General features: G+C 34.1%; 1 protein-coding gene across 3 annotated transcripts in view; it reads right to left on the bottom strand.

Annotated features, from left to right (window-relative positions):
* The window catches only part of LOC148175271 (cardioacceleratory peptide receptor-like), a 44,560-nt gene extending 27,980 nt beyond the window's left edge, over positions 1–16,580 (bottom strand). For 2 of the 3 annotated variants that reach the window (XM_088036696.1, XM_088036694.1), the window contains exons 1-2: positions 16,465–16,580; positions 1,887–2,187 (exon numbers count right to left, since the gene is read on the bottom strand). In XM_088036696.1, the coding sequence (XP_087892822.1) occupies positions 1,887–2,108 (222 nt within the window). In that variant the 5' untranslated portion in view covers positions 2,109–2,187; positions 16,465–16,580. Of the gene's footprint in view, positions 1–1,886; positions 2,188–16,460 lie in introns of all 3 variants that reach the window. The other variant, XM_088036695.1, reaches the window with a different exon arrangement.
* Positions 16,581–21,941: the final 5,361 nt, after the last annotated feature.

A 21,941-nucleotide genomic window follows, 5' to 3' on the forward strand; every position in this document is an offset into this window, starting at 1 on the left:
GCCATCGTTTTTCTCGCGATTTTTTACATAAGAAATAGTTCTTTGATTTTTCTACAGTCGAAATTTGCAAATTTTCGCAAAAATTCATGACAAAAACTATACCAAACTTCTGATATCGACATCTTGCTTATTTTTTCGAGTAAACTTAAGTTATTATACATCAGTGTACGCAGAATTTTCCGCAGATTCCAAATCTGGGATTTAAATTCAGATTCGACAACAAATAACTGAGTTATGGCCGATCAAAGTTTCGGAAAGTTAATTTTCATTTTTCCTCATTTGTCCTAATTTGTCCGATTGATCTCAAATTTGGACAGTAGATAGATCTCCAGCTTCTTTTTCGATTTAGGAATTCGACCAAAATCATTGGTGCGGGAGAAGCTGGTTGATATTATAAAATGTACATTTTTTTAATAAACAAAACATTTTTAAAAAATGTATTTACAATTTGTCTGTCCCAACTTTACTTCTATTGATAATGTAATACAGTTTCTCGTGATTTTAAAAGCTTCATTTAAGAAAATTGCATTCTGTTTACCATCTGCATTACGTCTATATTTTAGTAGTTATAAAAACGCTGACGATGCTCGAACGTCCGTAATTAAATGTAAAATGCTCCGCTCTCGCCATTATTAAAACGGAAAAGTGCAATTTACGCCGCGCCATCAAATTCTTGTAATGATCGTAATTGGCACTTTGTAGCGTTGACATTGTCATTCCGCCTGAAAATCGTGTTAAATCATGCGTTTCAATCTCTAATCAATTAGTGTAGTTAGTTTAATTATTTTAATGCCTGATACAGAGTGCCATCGGTGCAATTTACTTGAAATAAATCCAGTCTAAAAGCTGTCAACGATTAAGTTCTTCACGGTTGTAAACTTTAATTAAAAATGAAATTGAGCCAATTTCATCGGATATTCTCAGATATCATCTACGTTTAAGTGCATAAATTGCAGTGCTTTCAAGTGCCATTGTCCCCAGTCTTTTTACCATTTCCTCATCCATTTCCCCCCAGGGATTCGTATCTGGTCACACTTGAGCTTCCGACAGAGATTGCATGTCTCTCTTTTTAGTCCTTCGTATGTCATCTCATTAAATGCGTGGTCAGGGAATTTTAATTTTCACGTGAAAATTACACCGAGATTTGTTTGACTAATTACTACAAAAAATTCTATTTGAATACCACTAAGCTCGCCGTAATCAATTCGATTAAAATATAAATGTTCTTTTTAAACAAATTTTAGTACACTTATCGTTAATGTAAACAATCTAAATTCCAGCGGGACCATCATATAGACTTAAAAGCGACATTTTGATTATGAAGTGCTTTAAATTAAACGGATTTTGCAATTAGAAACCTGTTTTACAGTTATTTTTTAAACGCCGACTTCGGAAAAAGCTTCACTCCGGACCATTTGCGTCGAAAATATACACGTAATTGCCCCGTAGCAAAATTTTATTGCGCTCCATTCACGGATGCATCAGCTTAATATCGAATAAATTTGATAAGCCTCATCCCATAACTAGTGAGCTTTGATTTTTTTTCATGTTGGTACCACTGCTATGCTTTGCATTTGAATTAGTGTTCAACCTAAAACAGTCAAAGAGACATTTTAAGACGACAAGTTGAGTAAAAGTCCCAACAACTGAAATGATAAATCTCCGTCTGTGCAGGACAGTATGTTAAACACAGTTTAAATTGCTCATCTGGCTTTCGCGTTATTTGCAAGTCATAATTGTATGCAACTCCTGTGGGAAATGCTGCAACGTTGCAAACTTTCCAGAGATCCCGAATTCGCGCAAACTGGAAACAATTACCGTTTTAAATCTGATGAACTAGATTGTGACTTTTTCAAGCCAGTTCGGTAAATTACAGTTATTCTTACCTTGTAGAAGTAGAAAGAATTAAGATTGGTCGGCGTCGGTGTCGTCAGTGAGGAATTGACGTCAGAGACAGCCAACGTGGGTTGAGCTCCTTTATGCTGAGGTGAAACTATGACAGGAAAAACGAGCGAGTGTGTATCCTGAAATCCTGGAGTGTCACTGGAGTTGCCGCTCAGCAGGATGTTTATGTGCTGGACATCCGGGATCGGAGCTCCACTCATCATTCACTCGATTTAAGATCAGTCTATTGACGCATTCTTTATACTTTTCATCATCAATTAACCATAGAGGTCGTCCTCAAACCTGAAAGGATAATTGAATAGTAAGAAACAAGCAATGCAGTGTAAAAACTCGATTTGAAATGAATTCAGGATATTGCCATCGGACTCGGACTGGATGTCCTGTCACATATTTTACATTTCACCATTTTATTGTGGAATTTAATGTGAAGTAGCATGTTGTCCACGCACTATTAGATAAATACCAGTGTAGTTCTAGACAGTTAGCATAAAACTGTCACCGACTGGGATATTTAGCTATCCGTGTTCATGCTGCACGTTTTTTATTACTGTCATATTTTCCATTGCCGGAGAAAAATGCTAACAGATTCGCTATTCCGTTGAGATATCTAAAACTCTTGTGCAACAAAACGAGACATGGACCATGCAAAAACACTTATTAACAAAGTTTAACTAGAACTAGACGTCGATATGGAAATTTCGTTCGATATTGCGCAATCAAAGTAATTCACTATAATCAGCAATGCTGAAAAGCTAACAATTCTACACAATAATGAGGGAAATTGAACACAGCGTGTGGTACAATCGACGTTATTAAGACATATTGTTAAATTGAAAAGGTCTTCGATTTTTCAGGAAACCCGACAGACGGGGAATATTTGGCCCAATTTTAGGGCTTTGTCATTGATTCCACAATACCGTCAACAATGTCTCATTTAAGATCACTTTCTTTCCAAGTTCGAGCACATTAAGCACGACTGAGAATGATAGCAGTATGTTGTAATAAATCACGCTATTCATTAAACGGAAATGATATGAAGCAGGAGCCATAGGATGCAGATTCGTTGTCTACGGGAAGTTCAGATATGAAATGAGAATAACGATAAGAAAGGCCAAAATTATTCGACAAGTTTAAATCCTCAATTTTGAATACTTGAAAAATATTAGATAAATTGAAACGTGCAATTTTTGAAAAATTAAGGAATTATAAGATCGGTAAAATAAATGTTTTCACATTTTAAATTGTTCGGAAAGAAAATATCTCTCAGAACCCTTCCATACTTTTCAAAATTTGTATATTTTTGTAATTTAACAAATTTATTTATGATATATTTTCAGAGTACAAATTGCTAAATCATTTCGCATCGTAGACTGTGCAAATTTCCAAATCCGCGAATCTTTAGCTTAAAGTTGAAATTTAAAAACGTTGAATTAATTGCAGATAAACAAATCCACAAATCTTCGTTAATTCGGTGCAGCCAAAATATTTTTTTAGGTAGAAATTACGCGCGCCTGCATAAATAACCAGAAAGCGAAGTTCCTGCTTCAAGCAACTTTTCGCGGAATAGTGCATAATTTTTTAGTCAAAAAAAACGCATTTCCCTGGAGTGTTTCATAAAAACTACAAACAAGAAAATGAATCATTTAAACATCCCAATTAAACCCGCGTATAATTGCCAACAAAAAATAATCTTCATCATATAAATAATGCATGTCAAATTGAATTAAAGAACAGTGCCCATTTCTCGTTTTTTCAGCGTCAAGTCGACGTACAAAATGTTGTCCGATAAAATCCCGACAGACATTCTTTTTCTTTCTTTAATGATCGTTTCCTATTTACAGAAGCTATTTGAAAGTTTTTCTGTCAAGTTGTTGTCTAGTCGTTTCATACCGCATTATCCGATAAAAACTCCCAAGTCGGAGATGAGAAAATCTCGGGTTTTAATGTGTTGACTATTTTGTAAATAAATGTGATCCGTGATTAACTGTTGAGACTGATTTAGTGAGGAATTATGTAAGAATTGGGTCGTCTCTGTCTTCTAATTAATATTTATTAGTAACAACGTGATAAATAATGAGCTTAATAACATGTGTGTGCCACATCGAAAAATTTACAAAATAGTTTAACTAAAATAAGTGATCGCAATTCATCACGGAAGTGAGACCACTAATCCAGACAGAATCGATAAAACTTTATGAAATAAGAAATTCCATAAGATAGTGGAGATAAATTCAATTTATACGTTTCGTCCATATCTGAGATTCCACTTTAACAATTAAAGTTTTCGACTGTTGTAAAGAACGTTAATTTATCCTAGGACGAAGCGACAGGATAAACGATCCGTGCTTCTATAGCTTTTTAACTTTTTTTATTTGAAGAATTATTTTTCTCTGTTAGTGAGACGAAAATTTTAAGATACAGTCATCAGCAACACGCTTCATTTGGAACGAGATTTATTGCTATTGTCAAAAGGGGGCTACACCTCACTTTATTTTTTCTTATAGTTTTTGATAAATATTTCGAGCTCCATAGCAAGAATATTCCTTAATTTGTTCTGTGCTTCCATAAATCTGCACTTTTCACCAGCACAGTTCATTTTCCTCGAATTAATTTATCTCTGCCACAGCCAGTGATAAAATTTTCCTGCAGGTATCAACCGAAAGATTTCCGATAATGTAATCATCGAGCGACAACAATAGCGGTTCATCTTTCTTTAGCATGTTGGCTGATGTACCTCTATAAATAAGTAGAAGTATTTCGGTTGAAAGCAAACACGACGACAGATACTCGCTGCTATGTAAATGATGACCCAGAAAGTATGGATGTCTAAGATTTTTGACATTTATAAATTCAGGATTCAGGAGTCTTTTCCTCCTGTTTCCGTTGGCGCCTATAATTCATACTTTTTAAGCACACCATTATTTACAGCACTCGTTTATTTGTCGCCTCCATTTGCCATGATTAAAATAACTCGAAATTTCGGTGATTTGTTGATTGTCTTGTTAGCTTCGCGAGCACACGAGTCGAAAGTATCAAATGGACTTAAGTTCGGTTAATTAAAACCGCCAAAATCGGTGAATTCTCACGATTAATAATCGTTAGCTGCGTCCTCTTGATGGCTAATTTCGGTAAAACATGACTATAAATTCCGGAGTTTTACACGGACTGCTAATGAATTATTCGGACGGCGATTTATTGGAGTGTTGTGGAGAATTTTTTCGTTTCATTTTTGGCTGACTGAAAATCACTCAACAATTTCGAATGGACAATGAAAAACTCCAGTGAAACTCACAGAAGAATAATAATTTTTAATTTTTCGTTGCCAATGAATTTTATCTTCGTCACTTTTGTACCACTTTCCCAATCCGAGCAATATTTCTTATTTTTTTTAGTTGCAAAATTAGTCGCAATCTGAAATTCGCCCACGCATTCGATTTATCGTAGGTACAGGAAAAATTAGCTCTCTGAATGCCTCAGCCAAAATTTCTATTTTTGTTTCTGAATTATTCGTCATTTTTCCTGCAGAGAATTTACCGATTTACAAAGGAGCGGTCATAGAAATCAGCAGAATTTGAAAGAGATATGTTAGGTACCTGTAATGGGATACGTCTCAATTTTGATTAATAAGATGGCTCCACAAGCAACTGTCAAGTTTTTTACTAATCGCAAAATATACCTACTGATGAATAACATGAAGTTATAATACCTAAAATGTTTGCTAAACTGCACTGAAAATAACATTTTAATAAGTGCTCTTACAATTTGGTGACAACTGGACAAATGTGACAGTTTTTGATTAACATTTCCCAGAAATTACAGTTACAGTAATATGTAATTTGCTCTGCTGAACGGCCAATGACAGAGCCGCATTTTAAACTTGGCGCCTACAAAAAATTTTCTGCAGGAAAAATAGTCTTTAGTAATCTTAAGCCTGCGCGAACTGGCATAAATTGACAATCTTATTTGTATTTTTTGTCGGAAGCGTGAACGACAAGACGTGATTTATCGGCTTTATAGACAGCGAAAAAGATGATATATTTAGGAAATTTGTCTTTGGTTGGACGTCCTAAAAAAATTTAAACCGGAGCCGAAAAAACACGTAATCAGCAAAGCTGCTCGATTACATGCAATTAAATTAGAAGCTTTGGAGGCTATAAATTCGAGGTTATGGCAGCGGAAAATTGCTATTTTTATGTCCGGGGTCTAATTTTAGCGATTGACTTTTCCTTTTGATCAAGAATTGGAGATTATAAAGTGGATGGTCTAAAACTGACAGAATTAATGATTGTTTTTTTCTTTATCGTGTACCACTTTAAGTGAGTAAACAAATAAACAGTTCTTTAGATACGCTACTGTTCCAAAGTGGGTGTTTGATCTCGTTAAAAGCTCGCTAATCTCCGAGTAAAATCTTGTTCTACTGTACATAATCTTGAAACCTATAAACTTCTATATTGGTGACAATTTATGCACTTAAATGTTTTTACTACGCTGTAAATTTAAAAGACATTGAATTTAACGCAGATTTGGGATCATCTAGTTTCATTATTTTTATATGATCTCGTCGTATTTTAATTTGATAGGTAATTTAGGACGAAGAAAATGAGTGTCACAAACTATGCTATCTTACAACTATAATAAAAATATTAGTTAAATAGCTTTCGGTGACACCTGATAGGATTTCAAATAAATAAGTTGTTCTTAACACGGCAATAAAATGCATGAAGAACGAAGATTGCGTGGCCGGTTTTTTATAAACTGTTACGTTTTATGAAATCCGTTTTATGGCAAAACAGTAGGCAGCGCGTTTAGACAGTTTTTTCGTCTTCATTTACCTGAGGCTAGACATTTTTTTTGTTGGTAGCACTGAGCGCTTTGACAACTGTACCAACAGCTAGAAAAATCTGAAGCCTGTTCTACTGTTGGTGGCCAAAGCCCATAAAACCATCGTCCAAAAAACTTGGTAAGTTATTCACTAAAGCTAAGCTGAAACGAAATAACTCTCTAAAATATGAACGTTGAGAATAACGAAGGCGCGAACTTATGAATCTCAGTTTGAATGTTGTGCCAGATGGATTATCGAACAAAAAGTTTTCTAAGTGTGCCAGAAAACTTTTCATTAACTTGATAAATGAATGGATGAACTGAGAGCGAGGATGTGTAGGTCAAATCCCAAAATTAATAAAAGAAATGTGTTTGTCCACTCTGAGAATCGACGTTGAAAGGAAGAAAAGATAATTGCCGTGTATAAAACACAAACAGGTAAATTACTATTTTTACATGGTCAACAAGATAAACGAGCTTAATACAAATCCGACAGAAGAATTAACACGTTTCAACGAAATGTGATCAAAAAAGCCGACCAATAAATCTCGGTACATACAGTGAAAGGAAAAATATGTATGAAAAGAACGAATTGTAAATAGATGGCGTTCACATTTGTGACCTCCAGATCCAAATTTCTAACGCGCGTTAAATTACTCATTAAAACGGTCGTTCCACATTTAAATACATTTTTCTTGGGGTTACAAATGACAGAAACGTGATCGTGGCCAGCTCAAATCTCTTTTTTCGCACTGTTTTAATTACTTTTCACAATGTTCTCAAAATTTATTATTTTTGTGAACATTTACACTTTATTGCGCCGTTCATAACTGTGATATTACCCATAAATTTTATTTAAAGAGGAATTAAGAATGAAATTTACTGACGTGAACCTACATTTTAAATTCTAATTAAAGAATGGCTCTTATTTAATTATAATAATACGCACGGTGGCTTCTATTCCTAAAAGGGAGTGTCTGAAAAACGGCGTCAGAGCTGATTTTAATTTTAATTTTTCACTTGGTGGTAAAAAAAATCAAATTGGATTTCGGAGGACGAAGCGTGGTAAAAATGTATCAATAACTTCTCGGTAATTGTTAGAAAAAGTTGTGTATTAGATACACACGAACTTGAAAATCTCCAAAAAAATCAAATGGAATTCAACTCCTATTACTTTGTTGGTAGCACTGTATAATCTACCAATTTTGATGTTTCAAACCTGTCGAGACACTTGTCAACAATGACAGCTATGCATATAAATTCATGCTTAACCTCAAGTTGTCAAAGTGACGTTTTGAGATAACAAGTCCTGCCAACAGAATTATTAAAATTTAGTCACTGAAAATAACCGTGAAGTTAGTAGTTACTCCTAATATTTTAGTTCTACAAATAAACAGGAACGTTATTGATTGATAAAGAAGTTGTAAGATCAGTAAATACGCAATAACATTTCCATAGATCCTTGGAATTCAGATACGAATATTTTAGCTGCAAATATTTAACTTGGTAGCCACCGTAAATCTCAAGTTCTCCAACAAAGACAATACATAAAGGAATCAATTTATTCGTTTCTAAAGTCCAAAACAGATTCTTAAAATACTTATCTAATTTATTTTGAGTTATCTCATCCCTCCAGAAATAAAAGAGCAAAAATTCAGAGTGTTAAAGTCTTAAAAATGATTGACGACGTTGTTTATGTAATTTTTAAAAGCCGTCCGAAAGCCTCCTGACGCAATTCTTCACTGGTGGAACATTTTATTCGCTTTCAGTTCTTTCAAAATTGTCCAGTCATTTTTGCGACACAATCCTCCAAACGCCACTTTATTAGTCAAACTGTTGACTACACTTTATTCCTTCCAGCTTTGTCGCGAATTGAAATTTTGTTGTTCCGATGTGGAAAGCCATCATCCTTTATTCGGATTCAGTCGTAATTCCCATCGATGTGGATATGAAAATGCCCAACAAAAACTGCAATAAATTAGCTTGTTTGGAACCCCCAACATAATTTTATTTATTGACTGGTAAAGAATTCCACTTTGGAAATTCTAAAATGAGCCAATTTTTTACGAAACAAATAAGCATTTTTTATCTGAAGAAATACGAGTATCGCGACCTTTTTTTGCCGAAAATAAAGCAACTTTTTCTTAGTCTACAAGTGAGTCCTTTGGGATGAAAAGTATAATGGATTTTAAATGGGTACAAAGACAAACTGACCCTCTGTGGTAACATCAGTAATTGAACTTTGTATTGTCTTCAAATTTATTGCACCTAAATTAAATTCTATTTAAATCGAACGGAAAATAAACTGCTGCAGTTTAGTGTCAGTGAAACTAAATATTTAGTCGGGTTTTAATATTGGAAGCACAAAAGATGCACCGACATTTTAATTGAACGTGCTTAATCCCCGAATAATTATCCGAACAAAAATAAAACCTAATTAACGTCAAATTACAGACATGTCGTGCCATAAAATTATTTCTCTCGATTTAATTTTAATGCACGGATAATAAATATTGATTGGTCTCTGCTTTGTTGCTGAAATTAATGAAGTTATTTCCTTTTTTTTGAATCAAATTATCTTTATTGCTTTACACCGTCTAATTTTCGGACGTTGCCTTAACATTCTTGATCAAAGGTATCAACTAAGTTCAATAATTAAAAATCTACTTCAAACATAATAAATAATCTCAAGATCCGTCATGAAAACTTCGGTCTTTTAACAAGAAGATTGTATCTCCTAAAAAATCGTAACGGTTGTAATGAAAAGATGTAATTATGTAACATTAAATTTGTCAGGTTCCAGCTCAAACTGTGAACAAATAGAGCAGGTGTTGTGCCGTCATTTCTATGGTCTAGTTTATAATAAATCAAAAATAGTTTCGTCAGTCATGTGTATAAATAATCAAGTGCACGTTCTTATCTTCGTTCATCTTAATACCGACAATTTACTTGTCAAGTTGGTTCTTGAAGAGTTTTGTAGGCTCCTGCTGTAGCTAATTTATTGACGACGTAATTTTTCATTGGCATTACAATGATGACATCAAAAATGCAAGCATGTTTACTGGTTTGCTCTGTTGGGTATCAAAAGTAGCCATTGTGATTTGTCCCGGAGATTATATGCACTGTGAATACTAAATTGCCCAAATTCGTGAGCATCTGTCATCATTATCGAGCGTTTGATCAATAGAAACAACGCTGTTATTTAGTTTTAGATGTGAGCGAAATTCTGTCATTTTTGTAACGGTTTTCCAAATAGTGACTAAAAATTAAAATAACGAAATATGCTATGCTTGCCAGTACACAGCACAATTATTTTTATTAAAAATACCTCGAATCTAATTTAGCTCCCGCCTTAGCGTTGAGACCACGACATAAATATTGCGCTTATTGTATTTGCTCCTAAAACTGTCACCATTAATTCCATTAAACTCTGGATATTCGTTAGGTGTGAGTAATTAATTGCTGACCATTCGCTGACTATAAACTCATTCATCAAAGTGGAGTTAAAACCGTCACTCCAAACAAATGGAGATGGTAAATTCCAACATAAAAAGTCTGATATAACTCCTTTAATAAAAATCTGAAACTATGAAAATATACATAATATAATTTCTAACTATGCAGTAAAGTGATTAAGTTTCGTTCTACTGTGTCGTTTCAACTTTTCAATTGTAGGCACATTAAAAAACTTTGCGAGTCTCAAATATTTTCCACTCCAAACCTCAACTGTTATTTTGGTTCGTTTAATAGCTTTCACAAAAATTAATTTTACTTGTATTATCTGTGTTCATCATCACTTCGCAAACTTCCTTCCAAAAACCATTAATTTTCTCAACGTTTTTATAAATTGGTTAGGATAAAAACGTCTGAGATGAATTCTTAACAGCCACATTTTTGCGACGATGATTAATGGATTAATAATTAACGCATTGTTTGAATACTTGAGTTGAAAAATAATGACCTCTTAATTAAACCACGTCATGTACAATTTTTGTTTATTAGGGGATTTCAAAGAATTTTTACCACCTCATCAGCTCATTTGATGCGCCTTAAACTTTCTATCGTAATAAATAACATTAAAATTATATTCCTAGAAGGCTCGTTTGAGAGCGTTCCTGACCAATCAGATGGAAAATGCAAATAAGTGTGCCTTCGTTATGTTAGATCAAGTGTAACTTTACTTATTGATGTGCTACAATAAGTGTAAAGTGTCTTTAAAAATTCAGTTTCTTGATAATTAGGTGGGACGCGTCGGAGACCTTTCTGATATTTTTAATATTTTTCAAAATTTCATTGTATTGATAAATTACTTGTCGATCCGTTTCATCTCTTTTTGCAACGTCTGAGTCTTTTTTAAACCTGTTTACTGTCTAAATTTGATCCGCCTTTAGAATTTTCAGTATTGGTGAACTTTCACATTTGAGGAAACTCTAGTCGCGCAAGGAAAGAAAAACTAGTACTTGCATATACGGTTTCCAAAGGAGAAGCGAAAGAAAATCACTCGACTCTCAGCAAACAATAATTCTATTTCAGTATTTTTTCTTTACCCCGGTAAATATTTATTGTTTTAAAAAACCGGTAGTAGTAGCCAACATTTTAGAATTTAGTCTACTGTAGTGTTATGAAAACTGCTTTCATCGCGTCCAACGAAAACAGTCTTCCTTTTTGTCTGTTTAGATTTCAAATGAAGCTTAAACATGCACTTCTGCAACTCTCTAAATAAATCCGCATTACATGCATGAATCAAAATGATGGAGTCGTGTCCGTTTGAATAATAAATTTATTACTCGCCACTTCTCCGTACTATATTATTATCATTAATAATTATTATGGAGCCATAGTGCTATGAACTTGTACGCATAAATTATTTCGGTGGGCTATTGTTAGAAAGCCCGCACCTTTGATGTGGTCTATTAGTAATCAATCTTTTCCAAGCTTTTATTATTCAATTCATAACCCAGGCCAACAGCATTTTTGGTGCCTAAGATGTGATAGCGCGGATATATTGGGCGTTCTGATCAAGAAACTGCAACAAATTTTTCAAGATTTCAAGATGCTGTTTTCGCCATAGTTTTTTTTTTATAAATATCTAGCTTATTTGTGAAGCAAACTTAAAAATATATTGCTATAAACTGAGCTAATTTAAAATTTTGGGTAATCGCCAAATGACCAAAATTTTGAAACTCCGGAAATGTAGTTGTTTCCTATCTCTGGAACAAAGATACATGGAAAGATGCGGTTTTCGGTATCGTTTTTTTCGCACTATTGTTGCTAAGAATCCGATCTTAGTTATGCCGAATTCAACGGAGGAAAAATTAAATTTTTGGCTTTTTGACCGTCACTCGTAAACTGACCGACCAATGTTTGTAAATTTAAATCTTAACTTTTCCTGTGCTTGGACTTTTACGAAAAACTATGGTAATTTCGAATTCCAACTCATATAATCCAAATAGCTGAATATTAATGATCTGCTTTTGATATTTATGAAAAGGTTGAATGGATAGCTACATCGACATTTCTTGGATTCTGTAATCACCATTTAGATTGTTTGTGAGGTCATAATGTCAGGGAGATGGTGTGTATAATCAAAGTTTGAGGTAGTTTATATGAAAATTTGCCAAATGTTGAAAGGAGCATTGGTTGGAGTTTCTGTATATTTAATTAATAACGCGAATGCTAATGAATGAAGTTGAGTGGAATTTTGATTGCGGGCAAATAAATATTTTTTTTATATAAATCATTTTAGCTGGAAATAAGTTCATTCCCTATTCATTTTAGAAGGATTCATACATAAATTGTCTTAAAATGTTTGCAAACATTTCAAAGAGAAGAGAAACAGACTCAATGTTTTGGATTTTGTATAATTTTATTATTTCATTTTCTCTATTTCTTAATTAAAGCCTAAAAGCTTCACCAACTTTTTTCATTTTTAATTTATTAAGCATTTAAAGGCGAAAAATATAGCGACATAAAATTTCTAAATGCAGCGTCATGATTCTCTCCTTTAGTGCAACATCGGCGGGAACCCACACTGCAACATTTACCACGATGGTAAATAAGTTTTCCTATAAATTGCATAATACATTGATGCAATTAAACGTATAATTAAGCGTATGATAGCTGCTCACGTTTGTTAAGCCTCTCAAGATGCTCGAGGGAGATAAGACACAACCCATTGCTTATTTCCAGACAAGTAACGGAAATTTATTAGTTCTTGTGTTTTTATTATTTTCTATAACCGTTTGATTTAGAAGTCACTACGAGTAATAAACTTTATGATATTTCACAATGCAATAAATCACAAAAAATACATAAACCAGAGACACAAACAGCTTAGTTGTGAGAGTTCGCGTAAATCAATCACCATAAATCACCGAGAGGTATTGAGAGATGAGGATAATTACACGTGGTAAATTTATAATATCGGCTTCCAAGCTCGGAGTGATTGGTTTATTATCGACAGGAGCCTTCGAAGCTATTATTAAAGTACCGTATGTACATACTGTTTACAGAAAAAAATTGATTATAGATAAAGATTCTCACTAATGCTGACCATTGGAAAAAACCAAAACGATGTTATTGACTTAAATTTCGGTTCCCCGGTAGCTAAATCCTAAATTGCCACACTAAGACGAAGAAAATTGCAAAAGATAACAATTTAGAACGTGAATTGGGGATATACCTCTCCCTGCTTCATTAAGCGAATATTTGCGGATTGTAAGAAAGTTAAATGAATTGGAAATAAAGCTAATCCTTTTTTTCCACGTTCTAGGGAAAATTAATTAGTCTTTATTAACAGCAGTCAATAACCCTCGAATAATGGAAAAACTTACAAAGTTAATTGAATGAAAATCGGGTTCATTCAGGTAAAGAATAGCCAATTAAAACTGACAATTAAAATATTTTTCTCCAAATGGTTGCTTTTCCTTAAATAAATCACTCGTTTTCCTTAGACTCGTGCCATTACATTCAATTTCAACTATGCGCAGGAATTTATAGCAATTGTACAATCGTAAATCTCTGTTTAAAAAATGGTCATAAATTCTAATTTCCTTACATTGTGGATTTGCAAGTCTTTTCAGTGCTTGTTACATTCTTTTATCGACGATGAAGAACAAAAATCGCGTTGATTAATCAAAGGGAGACCTTAAACGAGCAACGCTTCATCTACTGAAACTAGCGCATAAAATGAACTTTGCAAACAACGTTACAATTTCGTTATTAATTCAGCCTCTCCTGCAATACACCCATAACGATTTCTAGCAACCTTTATATCCATCCACACTAAATCTCTTCCGAGAATTCGCAACACAAGATTGTTTACACTTGCGACACCGGTCGATAAAATGTTGATTTCTCGATTTATTTAACAAAACCAACCATTTTTCCGAGTTCTTTCATTTGAGAAAACAAAACTCGCGTTCCTGGAAGATTAACGAGTCATTTTTATTCACTTTTCCTGCAAATTAATGATTTGACAATTTGTTCTGTCGTCGGGAATTTTAAGAACACAATGCGGCGCAATTTTTCAGCTTTAATTGCTTGATTTAAATTGAACCACCTTTGAACCGTATATTTTCGGCTTCAAAGGTACTTTTATTTACACAATTAGTTACCTAGTAGTTCCAAAACTATTTATTCGTCGAATTTATATGGAACGCGAGTCGTAACTTTCCCAGGTTTACGCAATAATCATGTTTGGATTTTTTTATTGAAAGTTTAAAACGGTGTGTTTACAGATTGTAATGTTAGACACATCTCTATCTCCATAAAAACGGCACTGGTTTGCTTAAAATAGGAGCTCGAACAATAAAAAATTTACGAATTTCTGTGGAACATCTTCACAATTAAAACTCGCCCAGGAAAGTGACTTTCGTTTACAGAGAAATATTTTCCCAACTCCCCAACTTGAACAATAACTATAAATCGATTGCAATGTGTCCCTTAAGTGCGTTCTAGACTTTTTGGTCTGGAAATTTAAGTACGCTTGAAAAGCGCTCCCGGATTAGTGCTGAGGAAGCTTTTTCCGCATTTTATGTCAAACTCGTCGTAAATTAGAAATTTAGTTGTTTAGACTATTTACACACTCGAAGGATTATCTAACTCTCATAACATCGCACTTACAGTCGTCCGATAATCCCACTTTATAGCTAGTTTACTAAACCTAGACAAGTCCTTACTGGCTATAAACTAAAAATTTTATTTTGCCTTCATTTCGGTTAATTACGACGGATTGTGTTCTCTCATCATAATTGGCAGCTGCCATAAAATAGCCACTAACAGCTCAGTTAATAAGCAGCGACGGATCTTGGCTTAAAAATTTATCTTCTAATGACTCTCTTCACAAACTCGGCCTTGCGTTTTCTCGTCTGTTGGTAGCACTGTGAAATTTGAGAACTGTCAACATTCTCCTACCAAAGAATTTTGATGAGAGTAGCTATTAAAATTAATAACTGTGTTAATGCGTCGGTTACCTTAATGCATTTTTGCGCTGTGTACTTAATGTCGCAAGAATTAATTTATGCAAGTTAATTACGCTTACGTAATTGCTTCAAAATTAAATTAAACAAACGAATTTGAATGATCGAATTGTGAAGGAGCAACAAAATCAGTTTTACCAACAGATTTCTCTTCCAACCCACTTACACCCTGTAATTGCCCCATCATGATTTGCAGATTTTTGACTGGTGGTTCTACACTTTTAATAAATTAGTCTCTCATCCATAAAACGGAGAATATTGATGTGACATAATGAAATCAGTTTTATGGAGACATAATAACTTCATGTCGTATTTTCTCAATATGGTGTTCTGGAGCAATAAAATAACAAGTCATAAAATATGTACTTAACACGAAAATTAACGAAAAATGACAGCTTCAACGCCGACGGATGGGTTTACGTTAAATGGTGTTCTAAATTTGAAAATTTCGTACATAAATAACCAATTTTTGTTGCTATTTATAACACAAGGGCATTGCCGTATTCACCTGTGAAGCTGCTTTTAAAATGACATTGTTTGCGTTAATAAAATGGAGAGTTTAGTGGAATGTTTGTTTTATATTTAAACAGATACGAGAGAGGAGTATATTTTCGGCTGAAATTAAGTGGAATCAGAAAGTTCGCGACAGCTGGGAAAATCGCGCTAGAGGAGCTTATTTTAATTAATTGTTTGCTAGGAACTTCGGACCAAAAAGGCGCTACATTTTTTTACTTTTTATTCTTCTGATTCAAGCTTTTTGCTTATTAGCCTAGCCCAAAATATATTTTTATCTTTTGAATATTTAAAGTGATTGGCCAAATTCTAGTTCGTAATTTTCCCACAAACTAATTTACATGAGACTCAACTCAATTTTGTTGGCTATTTCATAATAACGAATGATTTTTATTTAAATTATGAAAACGAAAATAATATAATAAATAATTATAGTTGTGCCATTAAAATTAGTTCGCTTCAAGTGGGTTGAAAAATGTTACAAGGCTCATTTCAAAAGTTCTTTGCCTCTAAACAAAAATTATCGTGTATATTTAACAAAATTTGCCTGTCGTAATTTGAATTTTATGTATCACTGAAAGCAAATGTAACATTTTATGTGTAATAAATCAAAGAATTAGCGCAAATTTCAAGAAATATTGATAGCCCACGCGTCGACATATCGAAAGAACGTGATGCACTCAAGGAAAGCATTTTCTCGTGTGTGGTAAAACACCATTTTTTCAAACAGAAAAACATTACCTACTTCTTTAAGTAAAGTGAAATGCGAACTCATATCTCCTGAAAGTCGGCACCAAGTCTGTTGAAAATCCTCTTTAGAAATTAGCATTGTTATCGCGATACCCCACACAACATTAACCACTTAATGTCAGCATCCCCACGGCACAGAAATGTCGAACAATGTTAAAGACATCGTGCGAAGGGTCTTGAGAGTTGGGATCGGTGCTTTAACATTCGAAGACCGGGTGATACTAAAGAAACTGACGCGGTTAAGTCCACACAATTCGTGGTACGCCCCCAAAGGCACGCGCGACTCTCGCGACTATCCTCGTTTCCGATGAGGAGTGTGTCCAAGTTCTTCTTCACCTCTTCTGTCGACATTGCCACCGGATGCGCAACGCTTATGGACGATTAACGGCACACGGCTAACACTCTTGAAAATGATATTTTAATTGGCCCATCGTGGCTTCTGGCTAATGCCACATTCGGGATAATTGTCGAATTTTGTTAAGGAGTAATTGGAAGGCGGCACAAAGATTCGACCTGAAAATAACTTTCTTGTTCTTAAATTAGACGAAAAACTGAGGTATTTTTAAAGTTAAAGTACCACATAAAGTCGCATTTCGTCGGCGGAAGTATTTAGGATTTCCTGAATATGTCCTGATTACTCTAAATTACTGTCAACGTTATGTTTATTGAAGTAAATCGCGTCGCTTTTTGCACCGGAGTACTGGACTAGAAATAAATTGAATGTCTGTGTTGACTGAGTTACCAAAATTCAGAGATCCTGCAATGAGATAAAAAAGGGAGTAAAATTGGCTGTGGAAAAGGAGTTTGCCGTAGATTGAATCAACAGCGTGAAATCTGCCAACTCCTTCAAAAAAAAATCTTCTTTAATTAATTCGTCATCTTACCAAATCTCACATAAAGTCGTTTTCCTTTGACGGAAGCATTTCGAACATCCTGACAATGTCCTGATTACTTTGAATTACTGTCAACATGTTGCATATTGAATTAAATCACGTTACATTTTACACGAGTAAATAGTGAACTAGAAATAAATTAGATGTCAGTGTTGACAGGAATATTGCAATAATTCAAAAGATTTACGGCAATTAGCCGCTGAGCGAACAAATTTGTACCATTTCTCCACATTTCTGAGATTGTCTAATAAAAAACTAACATGCAAGGTACCAATCGATGGATTCGGCGCCGAAATGGGCTGTCGCATGTCTTGAATTGAATCAACAGTTTTGTACTAATCTCCGGTTATTAAATTTGACGAATTTTGTTAGAATTGAAAAAGTGCCGGGAAATTGGGACAGGTGCCACTTTTTGTTAAAGTTTACCACTATTTATCCCACTTTCCGCCGCCTGAAGAAACCAATTAGCTTCTCCCATCGATTTCATGTTTATTTTGTCAACAACACTAACGGTGTTAATGATACTTTTATTACAAATCCAACGAGATGAAGAAAATAAACAAATCTAAGAAGTAGTAAGAAATTTCAATTGCCCATTAAACAAAATGCCATTAGCATCGTTCACTTTACCAAAAAATAATCACCGCACCTTGTTTCATACAAAATTACCACGCTCAAGATAAACACCTTCAGGCTACAATTTGACTGCTTCAGATTATCGCTTTGATGCCCCAAAATTATTTTATAATAAGATAACAGCCTCGACTAGTTTTTAACACTTCTGACTAGTTCTTAGGTCAAAACTTCACGAATTCAAGCTAAATCTAGGGAGATATTTATAATGGTAAGCTTAGCTTAGGACCTTAGAGTTACAAGAGATTACACTACTGATGGCAAATGGATTTTAGTTGATGTGCCAAAAACTGCAATCACGCCAGGCTCATACATTCTTAGATAATGACTGTTCTAAATTATAATTTACACAATTTATAACAAGAACTCAAAGTTATAATTTAATTCGTTTTAGGAATGTTAAAAGGATAACGACATTGTAATGATGTGGCAAAAAATTAATGAAATGCTACAAAAAATTATAGATTGATTGTCATTAAGTTCAGATTTTTGCTTTCCGTTTAAGGGGTCTTATTAAATTATTAAAATTTATAAATATTTTATTTATTTTTCTCATTGTATTGTTTACTTCACACAGGGCTTAACAACAATACAAAAATTTAGTTCAAGAAATTCTATTAGCATACATTAATAAGAATTTCCTTGAGCTCAAATAAAATGTGAACATTCTCTGAAATGACTCAGTTTATACAAAATAACGTGTTATATCAATAACACAAAGTTCAGTTACCTGATCTTAAGTATTATTGTAAATAATAAAATATTTTACTGTGAAATAAGAAGCTACAAGTGAAAAGTTCATTGTTTAACTTGGCTCAAACTATTTCCATTCAGACCTCGTGAAAATCTTAAACACACGTACGATTAGTTTCACTGATTCTTTCGTCTCAGGTATTTGCAAAATAACGCAATTTCTGCACAAATCGCTTCTGCTAATTTGAATGCCACCTCAAGCATACAAATAGCTATTCAAATGTAAATTCAGAAGACGCTAAAAGCACCAAACGCCACCGTGTAGTAATTTTCACATTACGTAACCTAGTTTCCAAATTGTTTTTTAAATAAATCCGTTAGAGTTGCTAAGATATTGCTCGATGAATCTAAAATTTTGCAGTGTTATAAACTCTCGATGTGCACCCGGATACGACCAGGTTTACATTGAAAAAATCCCAAAATCTCGTTTTTCTGAGATTTAAAATATTAGGAATTTTTTAAAACGTCCGTTTAGATTTGATGACACTAACGATGATTAAAATTTTAATGATTCGACAAACGACGTGATTATACCTAAACGATCGTTTTAAAGTGGCGTTAATTTTCTTTTACTTTTAAGAAAACCACTAAAAAAACGACTTCCGCCAAGAAATTTTATCTATCTAATTAATATATCTACGATATGAAGAAGACGGTGATAAGAACTGGCGTAATAATTTACAAAATCCCAAATTACAGTTTCAACGGCCATTGGCTAATCCTTGATCGTTAACAAGACACTGTACTTTTGGAAATGTGAATTATTCATGCCTGTATTAGTACATGACTATTGAATCGCAACGAATGAGTCACTCTCTCCTTTTTAAGAAAATATTCTTTTTTATCCTCGCAATCAACACGAACACTTTCATAATCCAAAAACAATAGCCAATTTAGTTGAAAAGCAACGACAGACGTTTTTTTGTACGCGGCAATTAATAGTCCATGCGAGATAATCATCGAACTTCTTAGTATTCAAATGGGCTACCATTAATGTCAATTTTATTGTGGGCGATTAGGACACGATGGGGCACTATTTTAAACACTCTATTGGAACGGATGACAACTGTAATTGATAGACAATGCAAAGAAAATTTTACCGAGGACGAAAGCTTTTTAGCTCGGGAATTAAAAGATCTTCCAATACTTTTTATTTTGAAAATATTGGCATCCCATCCATTTAAATTCCTAAAATTTGCTGAATTGTACTTGGAAGTTTACCCCACATCCGCATCGGTCAGTTTCCAAAAGCTTCAACTATGCAAATCATAAACTGTGGAAACTTCATACATATTCAACTTCCATGTGCAGATATTCTTGGTACCAAGCGAAGCTTCCTGTCGCTGTAACGTACAGGAAACAGAAAAATTCAGCTCACCCCGTTAAAAAAAGCCTTTCTTGCCGGAGCCGTGAAATGAGGCTGTTTTTCGAGCTTCAAATTTATTGAACTCCTCTTAGAAACACTTTTCGCCATATACAAAACAACATTTGCGAAAAGAGTAATCGTGAAGTTTTATACTGTTTTTATGACCAACGGGCAGTGAAATAAAAGCTTGAATGAATAATTTTGTTTTACAACTGCTCCATATCTTATTTTAAATCTGTTTGGAGCGATAATTTGGTTCAAGTAGACGGGGCACAATTAAGTAAAAATTTGTTCGGATTTTTATATTTTTTGGTCTCACATTCAAAGTAATTAGTGTGCCGTGCCGTAAACTGAAAAATCTCCAGCTAATTTATTGCTTTGTTTTGAAAATCGCTTCACTTGTAACATAGCAGAAATATGTGCTAATTTAACATAACACGCTGTAATATGCGATTTGCTTTAAAACGTTTTGCACATTTAACTGTAGAATCAACTTTCAAAAGTAATGATTTAACGAATTTATGAGACGAACGAGAAAATTTAACTAGAGAGGATAATTATTATAGCGCTATAAATTTCAAAGATCGATCGTGATCGTGTCGAAAAAAAAAACACCAGAAAACCGCATAATTTCTCCCTATCTATGCATAAAATATCGGAAGATGCTTAAGGGCTTTCCGATCTTACTTATCGACATTTTATTGGTTGCACGACAGGACATTAAGTTGTCCCGTTTAGGGATAGCAGGAAAGGTCGAAGCGCTAGGAATTTAAACGATCTTCCTCAAGAAGTCTACTTTACAGGACGAATGATCGTGGCGCTAATATGAACAGCAGCTGTTTCTTCAATTTATGGTATCATTACAGCAACATGTGTACTAGTGGAAATGCTGTCGGCATTTCTAATTACACCGTATTCTTCCATACAATGTCTCGATATGTTATCAGGACGAATATCCACAGAATGTGCTAAACCTGCTATTTCTGCGACCATAAATATGGAAAGCGAACAACAAGAGACATTACAGATGATAAAATCGGCTTCATTTGGAACTGACTACCTCGAAGGAAATTTATTTACGCTTTTTTCTGAAAGATGGGCGCGAGATTAACTTTACCATTAATCAGAAAGATGGGGTCGATAGGTCGAACCCATCATTAAACATCACCCATTGATGTCAAATAAAATGATAAATAAACTTTAACATTTACCGTCTGTCAATCATAACGACCATCCCGGCATTCCTTCAAGGAAAATGGCGGTGAGATTAGCTACCGCCGAATTTATTTCTTTTTTATATAATCAGTTTTTAAATAATTTAGCTTGATAGGTGGTCTGGCGCTGATCCCAGCACTATAACTTATAAAAATACTACAGCTTCTTTTAATCAGCAGGTCTTGTTTCCGCTGCTAGGATTCAAAGATGTTATTATAGCAGATTTATTGTTAAATTTTAGCGACGGTATTTGGGAAAAAAATAGCCGTTTATTTATTGGACAGACATCCTTGATCGGGTCTATAATTAAATAGAAAAAGTAGACTTGCCAAAGAGGTAAAGATGAGTCGTTTCCGTTTTTCTAAAGTCATTTGGTTGGTTGTTTCGAACTTCAGACATGTCGCTGAATCAATAACGACTTTCATTCTAAAAGTGGCTTCTGATGGCCGCGTCGCGGCGCTCTTAAATCCAGTGATAGCCGCTATCAAAATGATAACAGTTTGATTCAAGCTTTCTCCACTTTAATCAAGCCGCGGTGGAACTGACAAAATGATTAATAGAAATGATACTTATCAAGTGTTCGGATCTCGTTGTTATGCCTGTAGGAACTTC

The sequence above is a fragment of the Gnatocerus cornutus genome, chromosome 5 (genome assembly GCF_029298725.1).
Source record: "Gnatocerus cornutus isolate USDA-ARS CGAHR chromosome 5, icGnaCorn1.1, whole genome shotgun sequence".
Taxonomy (NCBI): domain Eukaryota; kingdom Metazoa; phylum Arthropoda; class Insecta; order Coleoptera; family Tenebrionidae; genus Gnatocerus; species Gnatocerus cornutus.